The sequence below is a fragment of the Saimiri boliviensis genome, chromosome 5 (genome assembly GCF_048565385.1).
Source record: "Saimiri boliviensis isolate mSaiBol1 chromosome 5, mSaiBol1.pri, whole genome shotgun sequence".
Classification (NCBI taxonomy): Eukaryota; Metazoa; Chordata; class Mammalia; order Primates; family Cebidae; genus Saimiri; species Saimiri boliviensis.
Window position 1 is genome coordinate 66,746,217 of NC_133453.1, and position 27,977 is coordinate 66,774,193.

A 27,977-nucleotide genomic window follows, 5' to 3' on the forward strand; every position below is an offset into this window, starting at 1 on the left:
CCATCGTGCCAATCCAGGAGGCATTTGGTAATGTGTGCAGACATTTTTTGTTGTCAGGGGGTGGGGGTGGGGGTAGGGGTGGGGATTAGAGGTGTGCTAAGAGGTGCTTCTGGCATCTGTTGGGGAGAGGCCAGGGATGCTGCTAGGTGTCCTTCAACACAGAAGACGACTCCATGACCAAGAACTGTCCTGCACCAGGTGCCACTGGTGCCGAGGCTGGGAGACTGTGTGTGCTCCGGGTAGTTCTCATTTGTCTCATCTCAGCTTGGTCTTTCCCCTCAGTTCTGAACCCTTCCCTTTATCGTGTGCTCCGGCTTTCTTTTCCATTTTGCTCCGTGACTGTTCCACACGTGCCCCCTAGTTCCACGAGGCCAGGCACCATTTCTCACACTGGTGTGGTCACTGTGGTACCCATTGGAGTCGGATGGGAGGCCTTTGGGAGGTTTTCTCAGCAAGTACAGGTACGTAAACCAGAATCAAAGGTGCTTAGGAATGAAATCTTCCCGACAAATTATATAACTACACTTCACCTTAAAAAATAAAGGCTTAGAAATGATGAAAGGGTAATTTCCTCTTTTCAGGAGCACGCAGTGCTGAAACAGAAGCTCACAGACTTGCAGAACTCCTATCCCCAGTGAAATCCAAGGACTGGCCAGTTAGCTCTCTCCTTTGGCTGCCTGCACCCTCCCCAGCAGCCTCCTATATGTATTTTTTAGACTGGGAAAGGGGGTTCAGAGAGTGCTTGCCACATGCTCTGTTCTGATTGTGTGGTACCCACACCTGGCCTTCCTGGCCCCTGTGAGGCTTTATGGCTTTTTAAAAATTTCCCAACCAACTCATTTGGACTCCGTGGCAGGGCAATTAGAAGCTGGAAGCAGACTGGGGAAGGCAGACTCTCCGTAGGAGAGAACACTAGGTCTCCAGCGATCCCAAGAGCCCTGGGCAATAAGACAAGGGAGCTGTGCTAGGGCTTCATTGCTTAGCTCTCCTGGCAACACTAGCTCCGTCCTCTTACTAGCTGGAAGACGATACAGCTGCGTGGCACGCAGGCCTCACCAGTTCCCTCATTCCTATATTCAGGGGATGAGCTGCTGTGTGCTGCATCTGCCTGGAATTTTAAGAGAAACACAAGACAGAAGAACTTGTGAGGACCTGCCCTATAAACAATGAAAACATTTAGGAGGGACGGAAAAAGAAAATCATTGCAAGAGGAGCATGGGGAAGAAAATAATTTCAAGAAAAGCATTTGGAGATGCAAACAGCTGCCGTTAAGCACCATTGCAAGCTGGGTCTCTAGTAGGTGCTCCTTGCCCTCTTTCTGTGTCCCACTTACACACACTTTTTTATTTTTAGCATGAGTCTATTTCTGTGTGTATGTTCTATTAGAGATTAGTATTTCTTCAACTATACGCCACATGTAAGAGGTCAAGCACATTTTGAGGACCAAGCTAATAATAAATGAAGATGTTTTCTAGCTTGAATAACCAACGATCGACAAACCACTCATTATATTTGCTACAGAAACTCACAACACACCTGCCTCACTTTTGCCCCAAGCTGAATAGTAGCCAACTGTTGTTCCTCTCGGTGGAGAGAAGCCTGCCAGGTGGTGAGGAGACACTTAGTACTCAACCCTGCAAACAGTTGGCTTCCTGGCTATTCCTCCCAGGAGCAACGTGAGTACCTGGATAAAAATGGATCTTCTGTCCTCTTTCAATTAAAGACAAGGTTTATGGCAAAAGCAACAGGCAGATATTTCAGAGAAGGATAGAATCTACGAGCAAAACTTTTGAAGTCATTCCAAGCAATGAGGATCCTTCGCGTTATACTCAGGAACCGGATTTATTTTTATTTACATTGTGTCTACGAAGAAGCAGACATCCCCTCATCTCCCCCACTCTCCATATACAAATGACAATGTCTTTTAAAATTCTCCCTCTGAGGCAACTGTAAAAAGGAGATAGGTCACCTCCCTCCAAGTGTCCCACCTTTTCCATTGTTATACTAGTGTGAGTGATATTTCTATTAAAAAGCTCACTGGTGAGCCTGTGTTTTTATTCCTAAGGCAAAAGTCACAGCTGGATCCCAGCTGAAGCTTACCTCCCACGTTAGTGCCAAGCGGCTCACAGCAACGTTACTTAGTCCCATGACGATGGCAAAAAAGGAATTCAGATTTTTATACTCCTTACAGCTGAAACACAAGATATGTGTGTTTGAGTAAAATGTTACTTCTGAGTGAGATTTAAAAAAAAATTAAGAGTTCTATTTTCTGATCGTCATTAATATTTGTCAGGACTCCTTTATGAGAACGGGCAAGGATAGATTTAATGCACTGTCAAAGCTCCCCTTGGGTGACCACGTTCTACTGTTTGATTTCTCACTGTGGTTTTAGAAAGTGAAAGGTGCTGACCACTGAGGTTTGGGATTTGAGAAGGAATTGAAAGACATCTACCCTAGGGGTTATTATAATCCCAATCTCGCTAAAAGCCTTGTTGGACCTAGAGAGAAATATCTCATGAGGGAAGAACCAAAGTGCAGTGTCCTTGGATATTTCTAGAGCTTTAGCCTGAAGGTGGAAACTCTCCTCTGCCAGCTTGAGAGGGAACTAAGACAGTCTCACGGCTGCAGCCACTATCACTTCTACCTGCCATGCAAATGCTTCTAATTTGTTGAAAAGTATCAACTTCTAAGGTGTGATCTCTGTAGGCCGGACACTTAATCTCAAGGAATTTTAAAGCTGAGAAGTAACCTAAACCAGTGACCAAAAAATAACCTTCTCTGGGTTTTACTGATACCAAGGAAACTGATCAATTTGAATCTGTACTTATGCCATTATTAGCTTTGATGAATATGTATTCGGAAATGAAACGTGTGGAATTTCTTATTAGAATGGTGATGTTTAATACAGCTAACTGGTTTAATTTTTTAGAAAAAGGAACCCCAACTTCTTCATATCAGGTCCCTGAAAAGGGAAAGAATTCATTTTGCAATATGCATAAATCCATTACCCTGAATCCATGTGGTTATTTAAATGGACTATATCATAATTAAATCCTGTTTGGATTAACATTTTTGAAAAAGACTAATTAAATTGTTGCATTTGTTACCCATTGCAAAGGTAGCAAAGAGTAATTCTTCGATTGTCTGCGTGGAGATGGAGAACATGTTTCGGAGAAGCCAGTGTGTGTGGTCCCGCTGGTGAGAAAGCAAGTGAGGCCTTCGCTGTGCTGGGACGATGGGTCTGAGGTCAGGGGTTGAAGGTTATTTAGAAGACACCTGGGGCTAAGGGCAGGCGTACAATCGCATCTCTGTGTTTGCCTTTGTCTTGTTATGTGATCTTGAAAGAATAAATGAAATGCAGGACTACAGACCTGCCTTTCTAGTCACTGCCTTGTTACCAGCTAACTTTATCTCCATATGTATGTCATGAAATTTCTGTATGCCTCAGTCTCCTCGAATGTAAACAGAGGAATAATAACATCTGCTTTCACCAACTTCACACAGTTCTGGGCAGGCAAAGCGCTTAAAACAAATATGTTGAAGTTCTTTAAAAATATCCAGTAAAACAGATGCTACTGTCACGAGGTTTCAACCTCATTCTTGTAGATCTCTGATTTTAAAAGTCTACAGTTTTCTTCAGCTGGGCTGTGTAAATAGCTTCCCTATAGGATAGCAAACTCAGCACAGGACTTAATAATAGTTCAATAACATAAACTAATTTATACTGAAGGCCAAGTCCACCTACTCGTTCACATAAACAGAAGGGAGAGGGATAAGTAAAGCAAAACATTAAAAAAAAAAAAGTCATGGGTGTTCTGAAAGGCTCTCCCACGTTGCCTCTGTAAAATAACAGGATCAGGCCCCAAAAGGTTTTTCTGGCTTCCTAGATTTGTGTGCAGATTGCTTCTCTCTCTTTGTTGCATTTGGCACTGCCAGGCTAAGGTGAAGAGAGAGATTGTGCTTCTTCTAACGGGAAAGCACATCTTGTCACAGTTTCCATAATCAGCTCATTCCAGATACGTGAAAGCATCTGTCTCTTGCAAAGAGGCTGTTCAGGCTATCAGGGAAAGTGGCTATACTCCGAACCAGAACTTCACAGGCACCATTTTACCAAATCTTCCTTAAAATAGCCAGCGTTTCCATATTAACAAATAGCAGCTTTTGAATCCAACAGATTTGGAATTCTACTGAACTCTCAAGTTTTTGGCAAATAATTGCAGGCATCTTGCAAAGTGATATCTCTAAAACGTCAAGCAGCCTTTACTTCTTTGTTTAGCCCAGGAAACCAAACTCCATGTTTGATTTTGGCTCAAGAAAACTGTCTAGCTGGGGTCACTTGTGCTCTCAGCCTTCGTGTGTGCTAGAGCTCCCTGCATTTAGAAAGGAAAGAAGTCTCACAGCCATAGGCCACATTTAGCATTTTATTTTTAGCACTGTGGTGATACCAAAAATATGGAAGTAAACAGGAGGTTGTCAGGCATATCTAAATAGCAGGAGAAGATTAAATTCATGTCAGGGAGAACTCTAACTAGCCCCTGCAGTAAAAAAAAAAAAAAAAAAAAAAAAAAAAAAAAAAAAAAAAAGGTTTCCCATGAAGTGCTGTTTAATAGAATATTTATAAGATGCTTGCTTTTTCTGATGTTTATAGCGATGATTTTCATGTACCAGGTTAGCTTGCCTTGATGCGTTTTACCGTTTCAATTGTGGCTGGGCTGGGTGTGCCGCTCTCCTTGCATGCTGCACTGCCCTCTACTGGTGAGAATGTGTCATGCTGGACATTGACTTCAAGAGCCTTTTAAACTGAACTTTGGAAGTACAAGGGAACCTTGTTTATGGAAGGAATCTTTAAACCGAAAGAGGCAAAACCATCTGAGTAGAAAGCAAAGAGCAAAGAGAAGTCACAACTTTGACTCCCGCATCAGTGCTGTGAGAAGTTAATTTATCTATTGATGTCAAAAGAGCTCCATTCCAAGAGTCAGCGATTCCTAAGGCCCTGTGTTTGGTCCTCGTGCATAAGCAGTACCTAGACCCTGCTTTTCTTTTCAAGGTGTAGTCTAAGAGAACAACATGAAAACACAGTTCCACATTTTTTTCTCTTTCCAAGCTAAATATACTTACTGGGCTGCTATCTTAATAAATTTTTTTAATAGCTGAACACGCTTGCTGAGCTGAGAACAAAGGCAGATTTCGGTGACGACCCAAAACTGAATTTCATTAAATCTCCTCAGGAACAAATCCAAGTTTGCTGTGGTCTTTTTAAAATTATGCCTTCCAAATGTGTGATAGATTAGCTCCAGCTAGAAAAGAAAGGAAAACAATTTCACTTATTTGTTTTTAAATCAAAACATCAGCTAGGTTTCTCTATTTGTCAAGACAGTGTTTTACTGGTCAGCAAATGTGAATTCAATCAGATCTGAAGGCCTTCCATGAGGCTTGTTAAATATATGAATATAAACTAGGTTTTACTGGCTTAATATACACAGGAAGACATGGCATGCCGTAAAGATTTTTCTTTAATACTCAAAGGCCTTATAGCAGGCTTTATTTATAAACTCAGGATGCAAAAAATTGTCATGCGGTTTCCATATTGTAGCACATATTAGCACTTACAAACTGAGCAATGCCAGCAGCCTTTACCCTTGCTATCTTAGCTACCAATGCATCTGATCAGGCATCTTACCTCATGCACGCAGTGGAAGAGTTCCCAATCATAAATTGTCATCTGGTATGCTAAATCTTTGGAGCTCATCAGTTCAAAAGTTCCCACTGTTCCAACAGTTGGGCCTTCCTGTTCTGGTAAGGGAGTCTATGAATAATAATGCAAAAATATATCAGAAACTCAGCACAGACAACTATTTAGCACTAAATGCTTTCAGCAGTTTCTGAGGGAAAAGGATTCTAGAGAGATGGCTGCTTTCAGGAATATCTGGAAACTGTGATTTGACTCAGAGGACAGAGATGCCTCTGCTCGCAGCACTGCTGGCTTCAGTGTCCGTATAGTCGCCAGCATCATTATCATCAATTTCACGACTGAAATATGCGAACCGTGGAGAGTAAGATTCAGTGAAGAGTGACCTGAGGAGGTTCTATTCTCTTCCACTTGGGCCTGAGAGGTCTCTGGAAAGTCTTCTTTTCCCTGGTAAAAATGGAAGAAGTCCTGGGAGACCTAGCTGCTGTAAAGCGGGTACTGGCATGGCCATTTGGGACGTTAATCCACAGAGCTACTTCCTACTGCTGGTGGCTATGGTAATACTGCTGTCTTTCCATCTCTCGGGACACACTGCCTGGGGTCATGAGGGATGGAAAGCTCTGGGAACTGAGGTTACACATGATGTCTGATTCCTCTGCTCTTGGGCGGATGTTGAGCTGAGGATGCTATTTGCACGGTCATGGTGTTTTGGGCCAGACATTAGAAGACCAAACTCTGCTACTTTCTGGAAGACCCTTCACTAAAAATTTCCATCTGACTTGCTTACATCAGTTTTATTTTATGAGAAATGATCTAAAATGTTTTTACTTAGTAAGATGAATGACATGCATATATAGGAAGTATATGTATAATGTAATAGATTTATATATAAATAGGCAACATATACATTACAAAGTTACAAAAGTCACAAAAGTGGCTGGTGTGGTGGCTCACGCCTGTAATCCCAGCACTTTGGGAGGCCAAGGCGGGTGGATCACCTGAGGTCAGTAGTTCAATAACAACCTGGCCAACGTGGCCAAACCCTGTCTCTACTAAAAATATAAAAATTAGCCAGGCATGGTGGCATGCACCTGTAGTGCCAGCTACTCAGGAGGCTGAGGCAGAAGGTGAATCCAGGAGGCGGAGGTTGTGGTGAGCTGAGATAGCACCACTGCACTCCAGCCTGAGCAACAAGGAGAGATTCCATTTTCAAAATAAAATAAAATAAAATAAAAAATAAAAACAAAAACAAAAGTCACACAAGTGAAAAAAGTATTTCCCTAATATGATGCTAACCATATTTAGATACTACCCATGTCAGAAGTCTTAACATTATACAAGTTCCATCATCATTTTCATCATCATCACTGTAGTCTACAAATGCCCACTGCGTTCTGGGCACCAGAGAAATTACATGCTCTGCAGGTAGACAGCCCTTGCATTTGGAAGTTTAGAGTCTAAGAGGGGGCCAAGCACGTTTACACCTGAAGGGAGTCAGCCCTATCTGCCCCATACATTACTCCACAGAACAGCCTCCGCTGCTGCTCCTCATTTGCAGGTGTAAAGGGGCCAAAGCAACAACACAGGCAGCACCCAGGAGCAGAGATAAACAGGAGGGGAACGTGGATGGATTTTTTGGAAGTGACTGGGTATTTGGAATGAATGTGTGGTCTGAACAGGATCGTGAAGACGCTGGGCTTTAAAAGATGAAGCAGATAAGCTTGGGCAGGTCAGAATAGCAAGGTTTTCCCTGAACATCCAAGATGGACCCTTGGGGTGGTGGCGAGGGAGGCATGAAGGTGGGGAGGCCAACATGAAACTTGCTTGGAGGAGCAGAGAGTGCAGGGGGTTCCCATGGACAGCATGAACCAGTTTGTAGCACGTCTTTGTGCACCAGATTAGGAGTTTGTGTTTTGTTAACAGACTAGATAATAGACGAGGTGAGTGTCAGCTTTAGAGAGCAAGTGACTCTGAATAAAAACCCTAACTGTGTAGACTTGGATTGATTCCCTCATCTCTTGAGTATCTGTTTCCAGCTCTGGTACACTGGGGTCATGACACCTACCCTAGGCTTGTTCAGATGACGGGATAGGAATGATTTTAGTGAACCACGTAAATACAGTACCTGGCACAGAGGAAGCCCCTCCCCCAAATCAGGTCACTTTCTAGAAATGCTGCAGCAATGCAAATAAACAGAAAAGTGAGATCAGTACCACGCCTGGATGCAGGAGCTAAATACTGTTGCTCCCAGTTTACTCTATGCAGGGGACAGAGGACAGGGAAGAAAAGTGAATCCAAAGTTTTAAATCTTAGGGAACCGAACTGAAGCTGACAGGCAGGTAGCGCATGGAAGCAAATGAGGAGAATGATTTCAACCAGGGTAGGTCCTAGGTAAAAAAATTTGGGGAAGCTTACACATTTTACAGGTTAGGGCCACCTCTCAGAGGATCAAACTGAGGCTGCACATTCTCCCTTCCCCCTTGCTGCTGCTGTGAACTCAGCCCCTCTGCTGCTCTGCGAAACGCCCCTCCTATGTTATTCCCCGCACTGTCTTCTCAGGATTGGAGAGACTCAGTCCATCTTGCTCCTTTTCCTTGAGGCTTTATAACTTTGGATAGGGGGATAAGTTTACCTAACAACTACAGGGAAGGGTCCAATATTAAGAAGTACACAAAGCTCCTTTAGTCACGAATGCAGGTCTATTGCTCCTGCATCCCTTTTGAGAGTAACAGGAAGCTCTGTTGAGTCTTAACTTTTCTTTCAATGGGCAGGGCTCACCAACTCTCCCTCCTGGCAAAGGGCAGGTTGACCCCTTCCATAAGCCATGGAAGAGGCAATCTGAGCAGCAAAAGGTGCTTTTCCTTTGGAAGTGGGGTATTTAAATGCTCACCCTCGATCCCAGAGGAAGCGTCTCCTTGGGCCATTTTTTTGTGCATATCCCTGTGGAAATTCCTACAGATAAGGCAGAGCAGAGCTTCCACGGGGCCTACATTGCATAGACAGATCTGAAAGCTGCTACACACAGAGAACGCCCATGCATTTTCTCCCCACGGTTTTTGAGCCATGATTTCTTTGCTAAGTCTGGAGAGGGGTAATTGGGAGAATAGCGTTGTTATCCTCCCATCTTCCAGATGAGGAAACTAAAACATAAGAGGGATGTGCTGATTGTCAGTGACCCAGAGATGGCTAAGCTACCTGGAGCATCTTCCTTTCCTGGTGCTCCCACACCCTCTGCGCCTAGCTCTGTTACGGCACTTGTCACACTGCATTCTCCCTGATCACATGCTGGAGTCCCTTACTGCACTGTTTGCTCACTGAGGTACAACGACCATGATGGATTTGTCTTCAAGACCATTGCAGAGCCAGAACCATCCACAATGCCTGTGATGATGTGGTAAGTACTAAGTAAAAGTCTGAGGAACCAGTGAATGGATAAACGAGGAATCACATGATAGCACAATGGAGTTTTATAAGGATTTGTTGTATACTGACATTTATACTTAAATAAAATGTGAAGAGAGTAAAGTTTCAGAATCTGAACCCTTAACTGCTAGGTTAAATTGCCAGCACCGCTAATTCTATGGCAGACCACACAATTTCAGACCAAGACAGAACACTAGGACTTGCTCTATTCCAGGCTGCTTGTGTCAGTCCCCTCTCCCTAGCTTGAGCGTAACTGCGATAAGGACAGAGGCTCTGGGGCACTCGGCCTAGTGCCGCACAGAAGCCAGCACAGCCCCAGAGCAGAGCAGATGCTGCAGAAGCATGTGCCCCTGGATCAGAGGGTGTGGCCAACGTTTTCCACTGCAGGGTCATCCTCTGTGCGACTCTTGCTCAATGAGCTGTCCTCAAAAGCAACCTTTAAAAAACCAGAGAAGGAGCTCCCTGGCCACAGTTAGAATGAGGCATGTAAGGTTTGGCCACTCACAGCACAATGAATGGCAGAGCGCTGATAGGGAAGCAGTTCAGGCCCAGGGTACTCACTGCAGTGTACATTCCTTCCAACGACAGGGGCCTTAAGACAGAGGACAAGCATAGGCTAAGAACCTGGGAGGCTGCAGGACTGTGAGCCAACACACAGAGGTTTGCAAGGTGCGTATCTGCTGCACAGGGAGCTGAAGACAGTCACACTCCCTGTCTCTGCACCATGTCATTTGGCACTGCTAGCAAGAGAGACCCCAGCGCCCCTGTGGTGACATGTCCTGTAGCACCTTTGATGGGGCTGCAGCTGAACTGGCTTTTTATGGCTTTCCTTTCCAGGAGAGGGCAGCACGACTCGTTTTTGACATTTTTTTCAATCCCTCAGTATTGAGAAATATTTATTTAGAATCAATGAATGCAGATGAAAAAGTTTATGGAAAAGATGGGTGGGGGCAGACTCAGATCTTATAGGGCTGGTGGCTGAGGAACAGTGAGCGTGCTTATGACCAGACGGATTAGCAGGAAAATCAGGATTATGATGAGGCTAAAACAACCTCTAAAAAGTCCAGGGAGGAGAAGCTTGATACCTGTAAGAACTGGTCTGATTAAACTTGTAACCTACTGACACATCCCTTATGGAAACTCTCTCCCCAAAATTGGCTGTAGTTTACCTCTAGCTCTTGTCTTGTGCCTTTCTTAAAGGAGAAGGCCTGTGTATCCAAAGACTGAAAAAGAGCAGTTTCTCTACCATCTAAGTTGGCCCTCTAGACTTTCTAAGATATGTTACTAGCTATTTACCTCCGTATCTAATTTTGGTTGGATGAATAGAAATGTATGCTACTGCCTGCTTAAAAGAGAGTAGGCTACTCAGTTATTAGTGTGGGCCTATTAGTCCTGTTTTCACAGAAAGCTCTGTCTGTATGCGGGGTAACAAGTGTTTTCGGAGACTTAGGGAAGGGTTCTGGCCTCTGGCATTTTCTGCAGAAGGTAGAGAAAGTGCTTTCAGGGAACAGCATTTCTCTTAGACCAGATGGTGGTTTTGCCAGAATGCAAAGAAACCTAATAAATAGTAATATCTTGCTTTAGAAAAATTATTTCCATCCTGGTGTATGTATTTAGATTCTTAACATTAATATTTAAAAATTTAAACTTAATAATATTTAAATTGGGACAGACCAATTAAATTAAATTGGGACAGACCAATGAGGTGAATTACAACGAAGAGTTCTAAAAGCTGAATTATGCCCTAATAATGGTGCTACTTGGCTCATCTCCATAAAAGAAAATCAAAAGCCCTAAGCATCTCAAATGAACACCTGAGGCTTACCTAATAGACCCCAGCAAAAGAAAAAGCTAAGTAGCATTCAAGACTTTTTAGCCACTGGGTTCAATGTGACTGCCAAATTAGGCTCCAGACAAGTTTTTCTGATTGCAGTGCTGCTCTGAGCAGGCCATCCACACCTACCAGTGAATCGAATTGCTCTCTCGGGCAAGCAAACAGGCGTCCATTAATGGTGAGCGTCGTAAATACCGAAACATCATTAGGTTTGAGCACCACCTTTTCTGTGAACATAAAAAGCATGAGATTGCCTATTAAATACATCTGAGATTTGCTGCACTGCCCTAATCACACCAACAAGTTGCCAGCTTGGTGAATTACTGAACACACAGAGCGACTGCAGAAAATATAGTACTGAAGGGATCCACAGAATGAAAAAGGCAGCATTGTGCAGCCCCGCGCCACTCAGGATGCCATCAGAAATGACCACAAAGCAGGAACACAGATGCCAGAGGGTCAATTCACCCAGTTCTGTGCTGCAGCCATAATTACTGTGTATATAAAACCCGTACTTGCTATTTATCTCACAAATTACATTTCTAGATGGTAATCACACCCAGGAAAGATCACTTTTTAAAAACTTAGGAGGTTTCTGAGATGTCACATGATTTTAGATGCAAAATTTACTATTTTTATTCACTTAGTCCCTAATTTGGAGGGCAATAGCATTAACTAGAGGAAGGCTCCTCTCACATTAAAAAATTAGTTCTTCAGATGAGAACACATCAAAAAAAAATTAAAAATTAAAAAAATTAAAAAATGAGTTCATTTAATAAATATTTATTTTGTATTTACTGCATGCCAGAAACTGCTCCAGGTACTGGGAAGACAGGAGGAAACAATACGGAAAAAAAAACAAAATCCCACTCCAGAAAACATGCTATCATAGTGGGAGACACCAAGAATAAAGAAGATAAATAGATTAGAGAGGGTGAGAAGACAAGAAGAAAAGCATATCGCAGGGCTGGGGGCTAGCAAGCGTGTTTAAGGGGAAGAGGTTACCATTTTAGAAAGTGAATGAAGGCAACGAAGGAGGGAGCGTCAGTGAGGCACTGACATTTGGGTAAAGAACTACAGAAAGTGTGTGTGGGACCAGGGATACCTAGGTCAGTGAGGGCAGATGTCCTTGGCCTTGTGCAACTGGGGCAGAAATGAAAGGGAGATCTTGAAATCCAACATGCATTAAAAAAATCCTCCATCAATGGAATCATTCACCTTAAAACATGGCAGAAATGGCTCACCTGTTCCTGAAGGATTCCCCCAAATGGCTATCAAATCGTGACTGGAGAAATGAACCTCACTGCTGTTCCCTCTAGTCTCTTACTACAACATGTAGTCATTCCTAAAATTTTTGCCAGCATGGACTGTAATTGTGTTAACTTACCATCTACCTCCTCCCTGGCCCGGGAGCAACCTGGGAATGTGAGCTGTGTCTAACTCATTCTTTCCTTCACAGCCACATTGTGGCCAGTAAGTATGTGATGAATGAATAAATGACATTTCAGGAATGCATCATGTAATCAAGTATAGTGAAAGGAACTGTAATCCTGTGGGAGAAAATATTCCTCATTTCATTTGAGTTGGGCTCCCGGCCTCTCTACTGGTAAGGAGGAAAACCATCATCAGCCTCAAAGAACTAGCTTCTGACTGCCTCCAACTTTGGACTTACAGAAACCCATGGCCTTGAGCTTGTCCCGCTAGATTTCCTCCTGGGGTCCATATTTCTCAGGGCTTGAAGGCCTTAAACTTTTTTGAATAGAGTTTAAACTGAAAGAACTCCAGGCCAGCATCTACCCGGGAGTCCTCAGTTCTAGTCACTTTTCTTCCTTGGAGTGGGTACGTACATGATAGGGGACATTAGACACCCAGCCCACTTCTGACCATGCTGTCTCTGTGATTTGTGGAAGCATGCATAAGCACCAGTTCATCCTCTGGGTGAGCCCCACGTGACCGTGCTAATTCCTTGCATGGTTTCTGCTTGGATGGAATGCCCACTTTTACAGCGGCCTAAAATATGAATTAAGGCTGTTACCTCCCCCAGAACTCATCTTGACTACGATCAGGCCTTCCCCGGAGCCCAGCTTGTCGGCAACTGCGCTGATGACTTCCTTGACCGAGGCGGCCACCGGCACCCGAATGGTTGTGTAGGTGTGGTCCATGCAATAGACCTTAAACAGAACTATGCAAAGGCAGTAACAACATAGTAAATCAGACGTAAGAGTTTTCAGTGAAACCATACTTATGAAAAATGTTTAGGCATCCTCTCTAATTTGCATCATTTTGCCATTTTTACAACTGTATTTATTCATACGCATTTACCCCTATGCCTGCCTTTTCTAAACTGCTTACCTTAGCATTGGTCTAAGAATAGGTACATATATGGTTGCCAAGTCCAATTAAAAGAACAAGAGATGTTGGTGAAAACCCCACAAATAAGTCATGGGAAAATATGGAGAGTATCTTCAGGCTGATGTTCAGGGTCTGATGTGCTATACTGCAGGTGATTCATAGATCACTGCTACCCTGTGTGACAGTGGGGAGCCACCACTCACATCTCTGCACACAGGAGGGCTTCTGCATGGGCCTCAGCACGTGCTGACACTCCTGCTTACTTGTTTCAGTGACTCGTGTGCTTTGGGGCCAGGCCGCGTAAGCTCAGATGCCATTTAGCTCAGCAGACCTCTATCAGCAGATGCGGATATGGCACCCAGAGGCTCAACTCTGAACACAAAAGTCCTGGGAGCAATTCCCGTTGTTATGTTATAATTCCTGGTTTTAGAGGCAGTCCTAGATACAAGATTCATTTATAGCTTTAAATGAAATGCTTGTCATTATTATTGTGACTATTTTTGACTGTGATTCTTTGGAGACTCTTAAACAACCAAACAAAAGCCATCATCTTTATCGTCCTGATGTAAAGCCTCCGTGCTCAGGGCTGTGCTCAGGGCCACAGCATTGTCCCTGGGCGGGATGCTGGTGGTCTGCTGTCTCCTAGGCACCCACCAGGTGCCAGCTACCTTCCCACCAGCTCTTCCCAAGGTGGGCAATTCTGATAACCAGGCCCTGAGATCATCTTCATTTCCTCCAAAAAAAGGGGGTTAGTCAGGGAGAGGCTGCATCAGGGAAGGGTAGCTAGGCATCTCGGCTCCAGGCACAAGAGTTCAAGGACAGAAATAATTGTGCCGCCAAAGGGCACCTCCAAGCAAACCACCTGGAGGGCAACAGGGCACCTCCAAAAGAAGCTGTTCTGTGGGTTCAAGGTGATGCTTCCCATTATCCTGACTCTAAATAATGTACACAACCACGAGTTAGCTGGAAGAGGGCTCTCACCTTCATCAGAGCCGCGGATAGGCTGGCGCTTCTGGGCTCTCTCATCACCCGTGTTGAACTGTTGCAAAAGGACCTTGTGCTGTAAAAACAACCACAGCAAGTGCCATAAGGGAGAGTGACCAATGCACACTAGCAACTCAGAGGAGACACATCTGAGAAGCAAGCAGAGTCGAGAAATGAAGAAAACAGATTTCGTGTTTACAAAAAATAAATCATTTTTATGTATACTGCAATATAATATTTCTGGGGAATTGTAATTCTACAGGGCACAGACAGGGAACTCAGGCTCATGTCTCTTACCTTCTTTTGTGGTGCCTTTGCATCTTCTGAGCTACGAGAAGTAGAGAAAGCACATTATTTAATACCATTGCTATTACTAAATTGCCTTATTTGTATATAACTAATCTTATGTTAGAAAATGAAATCACAATCACAGAACCCTTTCAGGAGGCAATATGAGCTTCCTCATTTTAATAGTCAGAGACCAAAGCAGAAAGGTAGACAGCAAAGATATCAGCTCTTGCCACAGGCAGATTCCCAGCAGAACTGACGCTCAAAGCCAGGATTTCTAGCTTTCTGTCTATCTAGCAGCACATTCGCTCTCTAGTACTGCGTTTAATCTACAGTTCAAGTAATCGCATGTGAAAACCTTCTGGTTCATTGAGAGGACACAAATATTCACCATCAACAGCTTTGGCAGCAGATAGTGAATTTTCCATATGAGTAATTGCCCTCAAACTTTCTTTAAATGCCACTGGCCATTTTATTACTGGATTCACTGTCTTGAACCTAAGGGACCCATGTTGATGGAGTTGGACTCCACACAGGAGATTTTTTCTTTCCCAGGCTTTCTCTTGGCAGGCCTCCAGCACAGACTGAACAGAGTCTCAGTCCTGCTGTTCCTCTGGCCTTACTGCGCCACCTCTGCCCTTGGCCCAGTCCGCTGAAACCAGACAGGCCATGGCTATGGAAAGACCAGCTTTAACCTTTCTTGTGGGCAAAGGACTCTTTGGGACTTACTTGATGAGAGCATACCCCCAAAGCCAAGCCCTTCCTTACATTTGCTTGACAATCTTCTCCAACTCTGGCAGTTGCTCCTTGAGGGCAGCAATCATCCGGGCATCATCTGATACAGATACATAAAACTCCTGTAATTGGCAAAAGTCACAGGTTTTTAACAAGAACTGCAAAAGGCACGCGATTTTGTAAAGAACACTAAAGATGTGTCCCTGTGTCACCTGCTTCACCAGCATCTCCAGACCATGGAGCCACGGACTGGAGGAAGAACAAAAAAGGAAATGTTACACTATGTCCAAGTTCAAAGCTGGCCATGAGAAAAAGTTTTGGAAATAGACAGTGGCAATTGGTGCCTGCACAGATATCAGAAATGAAATGAAAGCCACGAAATTATTCACTTAAAAATGGTTACAGTGAGAAAATGTATATATCAATTTTACAACCATACAAATTCAATTGAAAATAAATTGCAGGTGAATTGTTTATATGATATTTACGTGAAAGGCAATGTTTTGAAATGGGTCATTTTGAAGTCCACAAAAGAGCACTTCTTTTACTTCATTTTTTTCCAGGGGAATTTTAATGTTCATTTTCACTTTATTTTGGCACACATTGTTTCTTTACTATGTGCTACTCATTCTGGGTCATAGTTGGTGGTAAGACGCAGCATGGTCTTCAGCACTGCAGTGAATTTATGCTGAATTTGTGCCACCAACTCAGGGCTCTCTGCTGTCCTTCTGGGAACTGTCCTGACCCTGCTGCCCACTCTGCTCAGGAGCAGCGGCTTCTGCAGCAGAAGGTGAGAACCATGGCAGTGCCAGCTTCAACACCACTTTAGTTCATCTGCAAAACAGTCCTGCACTCAATGGGTAGAGGCCACAAGTCAATGTATGATGACCCCAAGCTACCGCCATTTCTAGCATTTTCAAAATACTTCATTCCTCAGCTTGGAGGGAAGCTCATGGTCCATCTTTCCTCACTGCCTCGCCCCTCTGCCTGTGAAATGATATGAATAAAAAGGAGAGAGGGTGTATGTTTCTTTTGGATCATTTAGAATTTTAGAACACACAGACTGAAAAATTTTGAAATGGAAGTAACATTGCCTTTTTCCTGCACAGAAGTAAGATCTTCAGCCAAATTTTGGAGGGGAGAGTGAGTAATGGAGCTTAAATGTCAGGATCAGTGCTTTAATTGGGGCTAGAGCTGCAGGAAGGAACGGGGAAGTGCAGCAGACAGCAGTGTTTACGAACCACTTTCACAGCCTACCATTTCTGGTTCTCGCAATTCCTAAATAAAATGATGTGCTCCACTCCACTCAAAAATGTCTACCATTTGATCTGGTAATCCCACTTCCAGGGAGGTACCCAAGGAGAGACTCACTTGCACAAGACCTTTTACCGCACTACTATTCTAGGAAGGTGAAAGCTGGAAATGACGTAAACACTCAACAATACGGGAACACAGAAATGCACCTGTGACACGGCTACTCAAGGGTCATTAGACATTTTTTGGATTACTTCAGGAGATGTAGAGACATTTTTATTATAAGGACTGTACCGACAGAAAAATCCTTACATCAAATTAAATGGAAAAAGCAGCCTGCAGAATGACAGTGCGACATGACTACAACATAAAACACACAGAGAAAAAGAGACGAGATGAAAATGCAGGAAAATGCTACCCATTTTGAGTCAGGATGGCAGGATAATGTGTGAATTTTTTCTTTACTTTTTCTGCAGTTCCTTTCTGATGAATGAATGTGTTCACAAAGTCTAGCATTTGCAACTACAGTCTCTCCAGGGAAGCTGCTGAGTCTATGGGTAGGTCCCTGTATTGAAGGACAGCAGTGTATTCTTGGAAGGGATGACCCCCGCCTACCTCCAGAAATGCCATAGACACGTCATCCTCTTGTAGGAGGTCTCCATACATAGCAGCCCACTGTAGAACCAGGCGGATGACTCGCCTCTTATTGTTGAGGGCATAATCCATTTTCTCCTGTTCTGTACCTTGTGAAGGCTGTGCGTGGTAAGTGCCGAGGAGTCAAGGAAGAAATTGAGCCATTTCACACTCATTTCACATGCTACTTTCAAAGGTAAAGAATGACAGCTCCCACCTTCAGAAAGCCAGCCTTTAGACTGATGGAATTCCTCCCTTAGGCCCTCACGAAGAACCCCACATACAGTGTCTGTGCCAAATGCATGCAATTCCTTGTTAACTCCTGCTGACTCTGACCTGTAGCTGCCCAAGGGATTAGACTTTCACAGACTCCTCCTGGACTTGGTGTGGACAAGGATTCCTACGTCTAGCTCCATCTGTCATTCTCTGCCAGCCTCTGCCTTGCTCTTTGCCACCCTGGGTGGTCATGTTTCCACCTGTTGCTTCTCTCTGGGTGCATTTCCACCTGTTGTTGGTTTCCAAAATTCTGCCCGAATCTCTGTAATCTCCTTTGTTATATGCATTTCAGTGAAACCCTTCCAAGTGGGCATCCCCTGCTGGGACCATGGCTGATATAAAAAGTGCATGGGTTGGCAAGCAAGGCTGGGGATAGAGAAACCCACCCAGAGGTGGGAAGAGGAAAGGCTCCTGCTATACCAGTTCTCTGGTGAGGGCTTCAGATACGCTTTTTACCCCATACCTTCTCTTGTGTAGAACCACAACTTACCTTATTGGCTCTTTGCACATTTATGGCTACCATCTTAACTGTAAGCCCCTTGAGGCTTGGAATGACGAGCATTTGTGCTGTATTCCATACCATACCTCGCATACTGGCTCTCACCCAGAACCTGTATTTATTCATTAATGCAACAAGTACTGATTGAGGGTCTCCTATGTGCCAAGAGCAAAGGTCCCTGGTCCATTCTTGTATGTACTGAGGGACAACATCGTAGATAATCAAGAAATATTTTAGATCATGCATACCATTCCTTTTTTCAATGATTTATCATTCATGTTATAATCAGTTCATAAAACAACTTACTCTTCATAACTTACAATATAACTTTCACACAGAGTACCTCAGTTAAACTCTGCTTTATAGCTTTGTGAAGAAAATGTCACTCTGTTTCTAGAAGTGAACAAACTGAAACTAAAGCAGGAGAAATGGCTAGGATTACATAGTGAGAGTACAGAAGTTTCGAATTCAAGACTCCTGATGCCAACTAGTGTTCTTCCCATTACCCAACACCCCATTCCTCACAGCTACAAGACTGGCCCTGTCTTAGCTTCCTACCCTGCCTTGAAAGACATTGTAGAAAACTAGCCTGTGGCAGTGCTGGGCTTGAGAGCTAAACCAGTAAAGGGCCTTTTCCAAAAGAACTATAAATAATCATGATCAAGGTAAATGATAGAACTTTAAAGCAAAGTTTACTGCATGTAAATGGGTTACTAAATGGCTTTCATAAATTGAGCACAAGATTCATAAAAAAGAAAATTGCTCAACTTGTATTGCTACAATTCTCTCTCAGCTTACAATAAAAAAAAAGGAAGAAAGATCACTTGATATGAAAATTATTTCTTTTCTTATTAACTCTTTGGTCTCTTGCTTGCATGCATTTATAACTGAGTTTTTCCTTTCCAACGAGTTGTAATGCTGGACATTATACTTTATGACCATTTTTTAATGGTACATAGAAGCATAGTCAGGTACATGGTAGGTAACAGATAAGAAAGTCTTGACTGACTGAAAAACATGTACTGGTTCTACCAAGAGTGAGAGGATCTGGGTTCAAGTCCTCTTGCTGCCACCACTTAGCTATGGGATTTTGTGAAAGTCACTTAGCCACTGTAGACTTTCATTTACTCACCCACGAAATGAAGAGATGAGAAGAAATCATTTCCAAATTCTTTCAGCTACCACATTTAATAACGCTAAGGCAAGGTGGACCAAGGGAGAATCAGGTAGGTACCACAAACTAACGTAATGAAAATGCAATGCTGCCTTGCTACTGTGCTGTCTTTGGTTTAGTTTTATGGTACCTTGTGTTTGTGTAGAAACTTGGTTGACACCAGCCTTTGGTAGATGCTATCTTTTTCTTTTCCATGGTGCAGGAGCCAAATGGAGAAAGTAAGAATGGTCAAGGTGGAGAGGAGGGGTGTGGGCTGAGGAAGGCCAACCCCGATAAATGTAAGAGTCAGTGGAGATCCTGAATCCTGAGTACGGTATGTGTCAAAGCTACCACTAGGCTGGGCCTGCTCCCTAGACAGCTGTTCCAAATATCCTGATGCCACTGTGGATTATGCATCTCCCTCACCGGGCACCTGGGGCTTCTTCCCTCTGGCCCCTCTTCTAGGTCTAAGTGATAGTGCCTGTTTAAGACAACCTTTCTGATGGCCTTATATTGTGAAAAACAAGCAAATTTAATTATCTCCCAGATCATGCCAATTTAAAAGAATGTCACACTGTGCCTAAGTTACTCTATAAACTATGACCTTAAAAATATTTCACTCAAAGATGGAAACAGCATAGAGAGGAAAGGGAAGCTTTTATTGAGCTAGTATTGTGGTGAACTCTTAGCCTAAATTTAGAAAACCCCAAGATAGGACAATTAATGAGCTAACATGGCTTTTAAGAGGTAAATATATTTTCAAATAAATTAATATGCTTTTCAGAGAAAATACATCAAAGTGCTTTACAAGTACTTAGGCAAAGAAACTACTGAAATTGATCCAATTGATTCACCAATTATTAATTAAGAGACTACTTTGAGTAAAGCACCATGCTAGATTCTGGTGATACAATGGGCACTGTCCTATTCATCTAAAATACTGCACTGGACAACATATTGAAAAGGAGGTATTCACATGTATAAGAGAGAAAGGAAGGCTGGGGAGAGAGAGAAGAGGGAGAGAGAGAGATTCTTTCCTACTGTATGAGGCTGAAATGGTTTGACACATCAAGCTGATATCATGTGGATATAACTCTAACTTTTCAGGTTATCTTAACTTGGACTCAGGAAAAAATGCAAATACTTGTGTGTTGGATAGAATGACATTAGCATATAGGGCCATGGGATAGCTGAGTCTATATTGTCTCTACGCGTCAGGACTAAGATTTGTCTTGTTCTCTTTCCTGCTGGGGAAATCTGTCTTTTGTCCACAATAAAAGATAAATTACATTGTTGGGAGGATTAATATGATAACATGTATATAGAGCTTTACAATTCATAAAATAAGCTCAATATTCTTATGCTATCAAATAATGCTTTCTATTTCTCTGAAGAGAAAATATTTACCAGTGAGGAAATGGAGGTTCAGAGAAAAGAGATCTGGCCAAGATTGCTGAGTGAATAATGGCAGGGCTTGCAAATTCAGACAGGGCTCTTTCCGCTATTCCCACCTCCACCATCCTAACTAGCAGCTATAGCAACTAGACCTTAGTGCTTGAGTTCACGAATGATTAAGAATAAATGCATCTGGAAAGCAAAACTCCGAATGGGAAAGAGATCCTTTTGTGTGTGTGTGTGTGTGTGGGTTGATGTTCCCACAGCTGATTCAGCACGTTTAGTAACCAGAGCTGAGTACCCCTTGTCTTTGATAAAGAACCCCGCAGCCTCTAGGGAGACAGAATTGATCAAATCCAGAGGGACTGGGAAAGGCTTTCTCCCTTTTCTCATGAAAGTTAAGTATTTTTACCTCTGGAAAACTAAAAGGAAGCACTGACTTATGTCACGAAGTCTCATTTGTCCCCTCATGGATGTTTATTTACTAAAGTAAGGGTAGGGGTAATACTACTTTCATAGCTGAATCCAGGCAGTGCTCAAGGATTCTGCTCTTCCAGAGGCAACACATGGTTCCCTTTCTGAAATGTCTGTTGAATCAGATTCTTAAGGGACACAGAGGTAACTTTATATACAGTTGATTGTACCGGAAATGGTTACAGATGAGGTGTTGAGGTTTCTATTCATTCCCACACCAATCCCCCCAGGCTTTTAGAAGGTTTGTGTGATTTTTAGATTTTATTTAACTCCTACAAAAAAGGTAGGAAGGGGGAAAAACTATATTCCCTTCAGGTAGCAGCCAAAGAATAAAGACTATCTTACTAGTTTCCTCGTCTCAATATGATGTCAAAAGTGCAATCTAAAAAGAGTAACATTTTAAATATAGCATGTTCATGAATTCAGACACATCAGGAAGGTTGAAGAAGCCTTCTCTGGCTAAAATTGGAATAATGCATGATCAAGAAGTGCTTTTACTGAATAAGGCTGTGACTCATGATATCATGACAGTTGGGCCAGGAAAGAGGCAATATGGGTGCCTGAGCTCACGGGGAAAGAGATGCAGAGAGACGACATGGTTCCTATATCTCATAAAGTTCTAGCTTTTTACAAGTCTGTAAGACAATCTAAAATTATTTACTGAATTGGTATTTTAAACACCATTAAGGAAAAGCCAGATAGTTTGAGGCCAAATTTATCGCTGACACATTTGTGTTGATTTCAGGTAAGTCATGGAATCATAACATCTCTGTTTCAAGAGCCCTTTGATTACATTTCCTTCAATTCCATCACCTTAGAGGTAAGGAAACTGAGGCAGAATGAGTTTAAGTGATTTTTCCAAATTTATCAAAGGAAATCCTGGAACTAGAACTCAGCTCTCTTATTTTCTTCCTCGGTACTCTTTTACCTGTGTTATTGTGTTTTGTCTGATATTAAAATTACTTTCTTTACTCAAACATAGATTATATAGCAGAGTCAGATGACTTCGAAGTTTGTTGGGAAACAGGAAAAGCCATCTGAGATGTTAAATGATCCCCCAAATCCTCAGAACAAAGTACATACATAAAATCAAGAGTTAGCTGCTGCAGACTTCATCATCTGATAGAGAGGCACAGACATTGTTAAGGCCTGAACGAGACGCCCCTCTGCTATAGTTCAGTGTATGCCAATTAGGAAAGCAGTGGCTCGATGCTGAGCAGACATTGTTAAATCTGATCATTCAAATTTCAGCTTGAGGTTTCGCTTACACAGTTGAGTATCTCTTTTCCCAAAGGCTTGGGACCAGAAGCGTTTTTGAATTTCAGACTTTTTTGGATTTTGGAATCTTTGCATCATACCTACTGCTTCAGCAGACCTAATCTGAAAATCTGGAATCCAGAATGCTCCAGTGAGCATTTCCTTTGAGCATCATGTTAGAACTCAAAAAATTTCAAATTTTGGAGCATTTTGGATTTTCAAATTATGAATACTTAACCTGTTATAAAGTATTTCTCACCATCTGGGAGTATTAAATCAGAATCCTTAACAGCAGGAACTGTGTCATAAACTCACTGTGAATCTCTGCACTTCTAGCTAAGGACAGGGCACACAAACACCTTCAATGTTTGTTGATCGACTGATTACAAACAATTTAATCATACTGTTTGGAATGCCATATTATCTAATGCACTTTTCTTAAAAAAAAAAAAAAAAAAAACTCTTTAAAATATCACAGCTATTTAAGAGCCTTTATCTAAATTACCTGGAATACCATTTTGTCAAGATGTCAAATACAGATCAGAGGTACGTTCTAAATTAAGTTCATAAAGAATTTAATTCTAAAACATTTGGTACCTCTTTTAAATATAATCTTTCCGTTATTGGGTATTGAATCTACAGGAACTTTCAGAGTGACTAAATCTTCACTGAACTGAACCACCTCCTTCAGCACTGCATACACGTGACTGAGAGCAGATTGGATCTGTTTTCAGTGAGGTTTTAGGGCTGAGAATCAGAAGAGGTGAAGGCCACAGTGTAGGCTACAGTTTTTCTACCCTGCCAACAGCAGGCTTAATATTCCATTGAGTCATTTTCCTCATGCCGGCTCTGCCGTTCAAACACTGTAATTATTTCATATATTTTTACCTAGCTATTATCTTACTCACCACAGGCACCTGTAATTTTTCTGTACTTCTTTTTTTTTTACCGCTCATTTACTTATTCTTAATTCAGCTAATAATGGTTCCATGTATTAAAATTATCATGGGGAAAGTAAGTGAAAACCTCCCAGGATGTAGAGGCAGCAGATTCATTACAGCCTACAACAGGGAATAAAATATTATGTATACTTTTTGCAGTAAGTACATGCTAATTATGCAGCTATTTATAAAACACTTAACAACATTCAAACTGATACTCTTAAATGTTGTTGTTTTTTAAAACCCTGCTTTGCATACAAGATCTCTGCTTGCAGCTGAAAACAAACTTTGGGGGTCATCTGCCCACTGACAAGACAAAGCTTTTGTATATTCTTTATAATATGCCATATTCCTTTCCTGATGGTATAATAACAATAGCAACATTTATATGGGGCTTTAAGGTTTATAATGGATCTTCACACACATAACCTCATTTGATTTTCACAATGACCTGGTAAAGTGGGTAGGGCAAGTATAAGGTATTAGTCCATTCTCACGCTGTTGTAAAGAGCTGCTCAAGACTGGGTAATTTACAAAGGAAAGAGGTTAATTGACTCACAGTTTTGCAGGGCTTGAGAGGCCTCAGGAGACTTACAATCATGGTAGAAAGGGAAGCAATCATGTCCTTCTTCACATGGTACCAAGAAGAAGTGTCCAGTGAAGGTGGGAAATGCCCCTTATAAAACCATCAGATCCCATGAAAACTCACTCGCTATCATGAGAACAGCATGGGGGTGGGGGGGTCCACCACCATGATCTAATCACCTCCCACATAGTCCCTCCCCCAACAATTAGGATTACAATTCCAGATGAGATTTGGGTGAAGACATAGAGCCCCAGCCCATATCATTATAATTACCCCTATTTTACAGAAGGGACTTGGAGAGGTTAAGCATTAATTTCTGAGTAATATAGCTTATAGGACACAGGTCTTAAACACAGGTCTTTTTACTTCAGAGCTTTTGCTTTTTTTACTATAATCTGGGCTTCTTGTCTTTGTGGAGCAGCTCAACATTCTGACCACTGGGTCTATTTCTTTCTTCATATGGTATGTTCATAAAATGCAAGTTCTGAAATTACACTTCTTAGGTCCCATCCTGGCTTCCCCACTTAAATAAAAACTGTATAATCTTTTGTAAGTTAATTGACTATTTAGAGCCTCGGTTTCCTCATCAGTAAAATTCAGAGGATGGCTGTTAAGGATGAAATGAGATAATATAGGCAAAACATGGATCTAAAACCTATTAAGTACTCAGCAAAACTTAGCCATCAACATTATTACTGATTCTCCTCTGAAAGTCATTTAAAATATTTTCAATGGCATTTCTGGTTTTAAGTCTGTGATGCTACTCCTACCCACACAGGCTTCTCCTTTGTTTGTGCGTACCTATTAACTTTGGGCTCACAGGACTGACTTCTTTACCATCAATTTCTTTACATAGCTCCCATTTTCTTGCTCAGAATATTTTTCACACTGATTTTCAGAATTCTCCATGTTTTTAGAAGTCTCTACCTCTTGGTTAAAAGTCTAAAGCTAAGGGCTTGTACTCATAGCACAGCAGTTAGCACATGCCCTAATGCAATACACTGCTTGGGTTCAAATCTTGTTCTAACATTCACTAGCTGTGTAACTTGGGGAAAATTATTTAGTTGCTCAAACTTACTTTCCCTATAGTAAAAAAACAGGATAAAAGAGTACATGGTGTTGATATGAGGCTGAGAACATGAATATGATATATTTTGTAGCATATCTGATAAGACAGTCATTTTTTCCCAGGGACCATATCATGTTCATAACATCACCAAACAAAATCTTCTTTATTGGAAACAAACTCTCGAGTTGCATATCTGCAGAAGCAAATTGCTCTGATGGTGACATATGGATCAAACACTTTAGAGAATCAAATGGGGACTATGATGACAAAATCTGGCTTCGACAAATTTCAGTTGAAAGTTTTTCTTAGAAATCTAAAGAATGTTCAAAACTTGGCTTCATTTAAAGAATATGAACCTGCTGCTATTATGTAAATCTTTCATCAAAAAGAAAAGCAGATTTTGATAAATGTTCTTCTTACAAAACCCAAGTTGACTTATAAAGAGAACATCTCCAGGTCAATTTCACAATTTCACAAAGTTTTTTTATTTTTATTTTTATTTTTGAGACGAAGTCTAGCTCTGTTGCCAGGCTGGAGTGCAGTGGTGCGATCTTGGCACACTGCAACCTCTGCCTCCCAGGTTCAAGTGATTCTCCTGCCTCAGCCTCCTGAGTAGCTGGGACTACAGTTGTGCACCACCATGCCCAGCTATTTTTTTTTGTATTTTTAGTAGAGACAGGATTTCACCTTGTTGGCCAGGATGTTCTCAATCTCTTGACCTTGTGATCTGCCTGCCTCAGCCTCCCAAAGTGCTAGGATTACAGGCATGAGCCACTGCACCTGGCCCACAAATATTTTTATGAGAGGAAACCTGGTTTTTCAGCAAGCGAATCTGTTGTGTTTGCTTCTGTACAGGGATGAAACACAGAAAAGGTGGTTTAGCTAAAACTTAGTGTCAAATCTATGTTCTATATTTTTTTCTTCTTTTTTCAGGAAACTAAACACATTATTTCCATGCCAAAAGCACAAAATTTGTGTTGAATACTAAGCTAAAGAAAATTAGTATTCTAATAAAAAAATCTGTCCAAAATTATTGCTGTTTTAAAATTTCTACAAGTCTAAATATAAGCCATTTATCACTTAAGATTCTTTTAGCTGCAGTAAGAATCTGTCCTAAATAACAAATACCTATATTCATTGACTTAAAAAAAAATCTATTGGCAGAGTAAGCTTCAGGACCAGTCAAGTGCTAATGATGTTATCACAGACCTCAGTTTTTCCTGACTGTCTGCTCATTTCAGCTTTATCCTGGGGTTCAGTCCCATCATGGTTGTAAGATAGCTACTGCTGGCAATTGGGGTTACAGGATTCCTGTTTTTTCCTCCTAAACATTAAAAAGGTTTTTACCCAGAAGCCCAGGAGGCCTCTCTTTGAATTCCACTGGCCCAGTCTAGCTTGGGCCTGGCATTGGAGAACCAGTCATTGGCAAGGGCAGCTAATTACTACAGATGGCTAAAACGACTGAGTAATAAGGCATGAATGTTGGCGAATCAACCACAATGTCCGCTGCAGACTACTATCACATCAGTGCTACCCGGACCTCCTCCAAATGTCTACCAGTACATGCAGAATCTTAGACATCCCTGTACCTTGATTTCTCCTATATGTGAAATGAAATAAATAATATACCAGACTTTTTTTGCTCCACATTTGGAGAACAGGTATTGGAAAGATAAAGTAAATGATGTGAAAATACTCTGGATCAAAACGTCATTAAAATTCAAAGTAGTATTGACTTCATTGTGATCACTTACTAAACTGAAGGCCAGCCTGTAGCTGTACAAAGAAGAATATGGCAGAATTTAATCATAAAGCACAAAATTAAGATAATGGGAGAACAATTTGGGAATACACATCAGAAGCATTAACATACTACATAGTCTTTGCCTATTTTTAGGAATTTAAAGTGAGTACATTTTCATATACATGGGCAAAGATTTAACTGGAAGGATGCCGATTCACCCCACTGTGTTTGTTATAGGAAAAAAAAAATCTAAATGCCTAAATATTCTAAATATCCAACAGGAAGAGTTTAGAAAATAATTATGCCATATCTAGTAATACCATATAATATTATACAGTCATTAAAAATAATAATGTGTCTTTCTTACATATCTTGGCCCCCTCATTGCCCAGTACTCTGTGACACATTTCCAGTAGTTAATAAATGTTTATGAAATTATCTGGAAGAAGAAAGATGATGTTGTTTTATCTCTCTATATATTAGTTTGGAAAGATATTCACAACATATCATTAAGTGAAAAATAGCAGACTACCGAAAAGCACATGTAACATTATTTAATTTATATAAAATCTTATGTACATAAAAATGTATATAAATTCTAAAATTTTAAAAACAAATGTATTAATGGCAGTGAGATGCCAGGTGAACTTTGCTCTCTTCTCCCTTTCTGGTAATTAAAATATTTTGTAATGAGAATGTTTTATTTTTAAGGATGCAAGCTAACTATATTTAGAAAAACAATGGCGTAGAAAGATATTCACAAAATATTGCTTAATGAAAACGTATACAAGATTATTTACAGTATGATCCCATTCTTACATTTAAAAACATATATCTATATGTATAGAAAAAAGGCTAGAAGGGTACACACAAAAAGATTAGCAATAGTACACCTGAGAGGTATAGGGTTATATGCAGGTGGTTTTAATTTTCTTTTGAAGACTAAAGGAAAACTGAACTCAATTTTAAATGCAGATTTGAAAAAAGATTGAAGAATCTGGAGATAAAAAGTATAGAGACTGAACAAATATGATTTTCAAATTCATTATAAAGCACTTGTATTCATCGGGTCAAATCATGTCCAAACTATGTGTAATCAATAGAGAGTCTCTCTCATTAGCATATAAAAAGCCTGATATATTAATGTTCAGCAGAGTTCTATCTTTCTCCATGGTAAAATCAAAATTGGAAGAGACACACAACGTGGATTAAGAACAGAAATACATGTCAGTAGCTCAGGGCTCAAATCTTTTCTGTGATAGCAATTACCTTTCTCTGGGCAACTCATAATTTTTCATTATTCTAGCTTATTGATTTAGAAAAATGGCAGTAAAAATACTGATTTCTTCATAGGGCTGCTATGAAAAGTTCCAGATGTTAAGTACTTTAAA

The 27,977-nt window shown here is 41.4% G+C and overlaps 1 protein-coding gene across 6 annotated transcripts in view; it reads right to left on the bottom strand.

Moving 5' to 3' along the window:
* Positions 1-27,977, bottom strand: part of RAPGEF4 (Rap guanine nucleotide exchange factor 4) — a 329,303-nt gene that overhangs the window by 18,985 nt on the left and 282,341 nt on the right. For all 6 annotated transcript variants that reach the window (XM_039469846.2, XM_010352028.3, XM_074399463.1 and 3 more), the window contains 9 exons: positions 17,175-17,325; positions 15,339-15,427; positions 14,580-14,610; positions 14,280-14,358; positions 12,982-13,128; positions 11,076-11,173; positions 5,681-5,806; positions 5,119-5,297; positions 2,101-2,191 (listed from right to left, as the gene is read on the bottom strand). In XM_039469846.2, the coding sequence (XP_039325780.1) occupies positions 2,101-2,191; positions 5,119-5,297; positions 5,681-5,806; positions 11,076-11,173; positions 12,982-13,128; positions 14,280-14,358; positions 14,580-14,610; positions 15,339-15,427; positions 17,175-17,325 (991 nt within the window). The remainder of the gene's footprint in view (positions 1-2,100; positions 2,192-5,118; positions 5,298-5,680; positions 5,807-11,075; positions 11,174-12,981; positions 13,129-14,279; positions 14,359-14,579; positions 14,611-15,338; positions 15,428-17,174; positions 17,326-27,977) is intronic.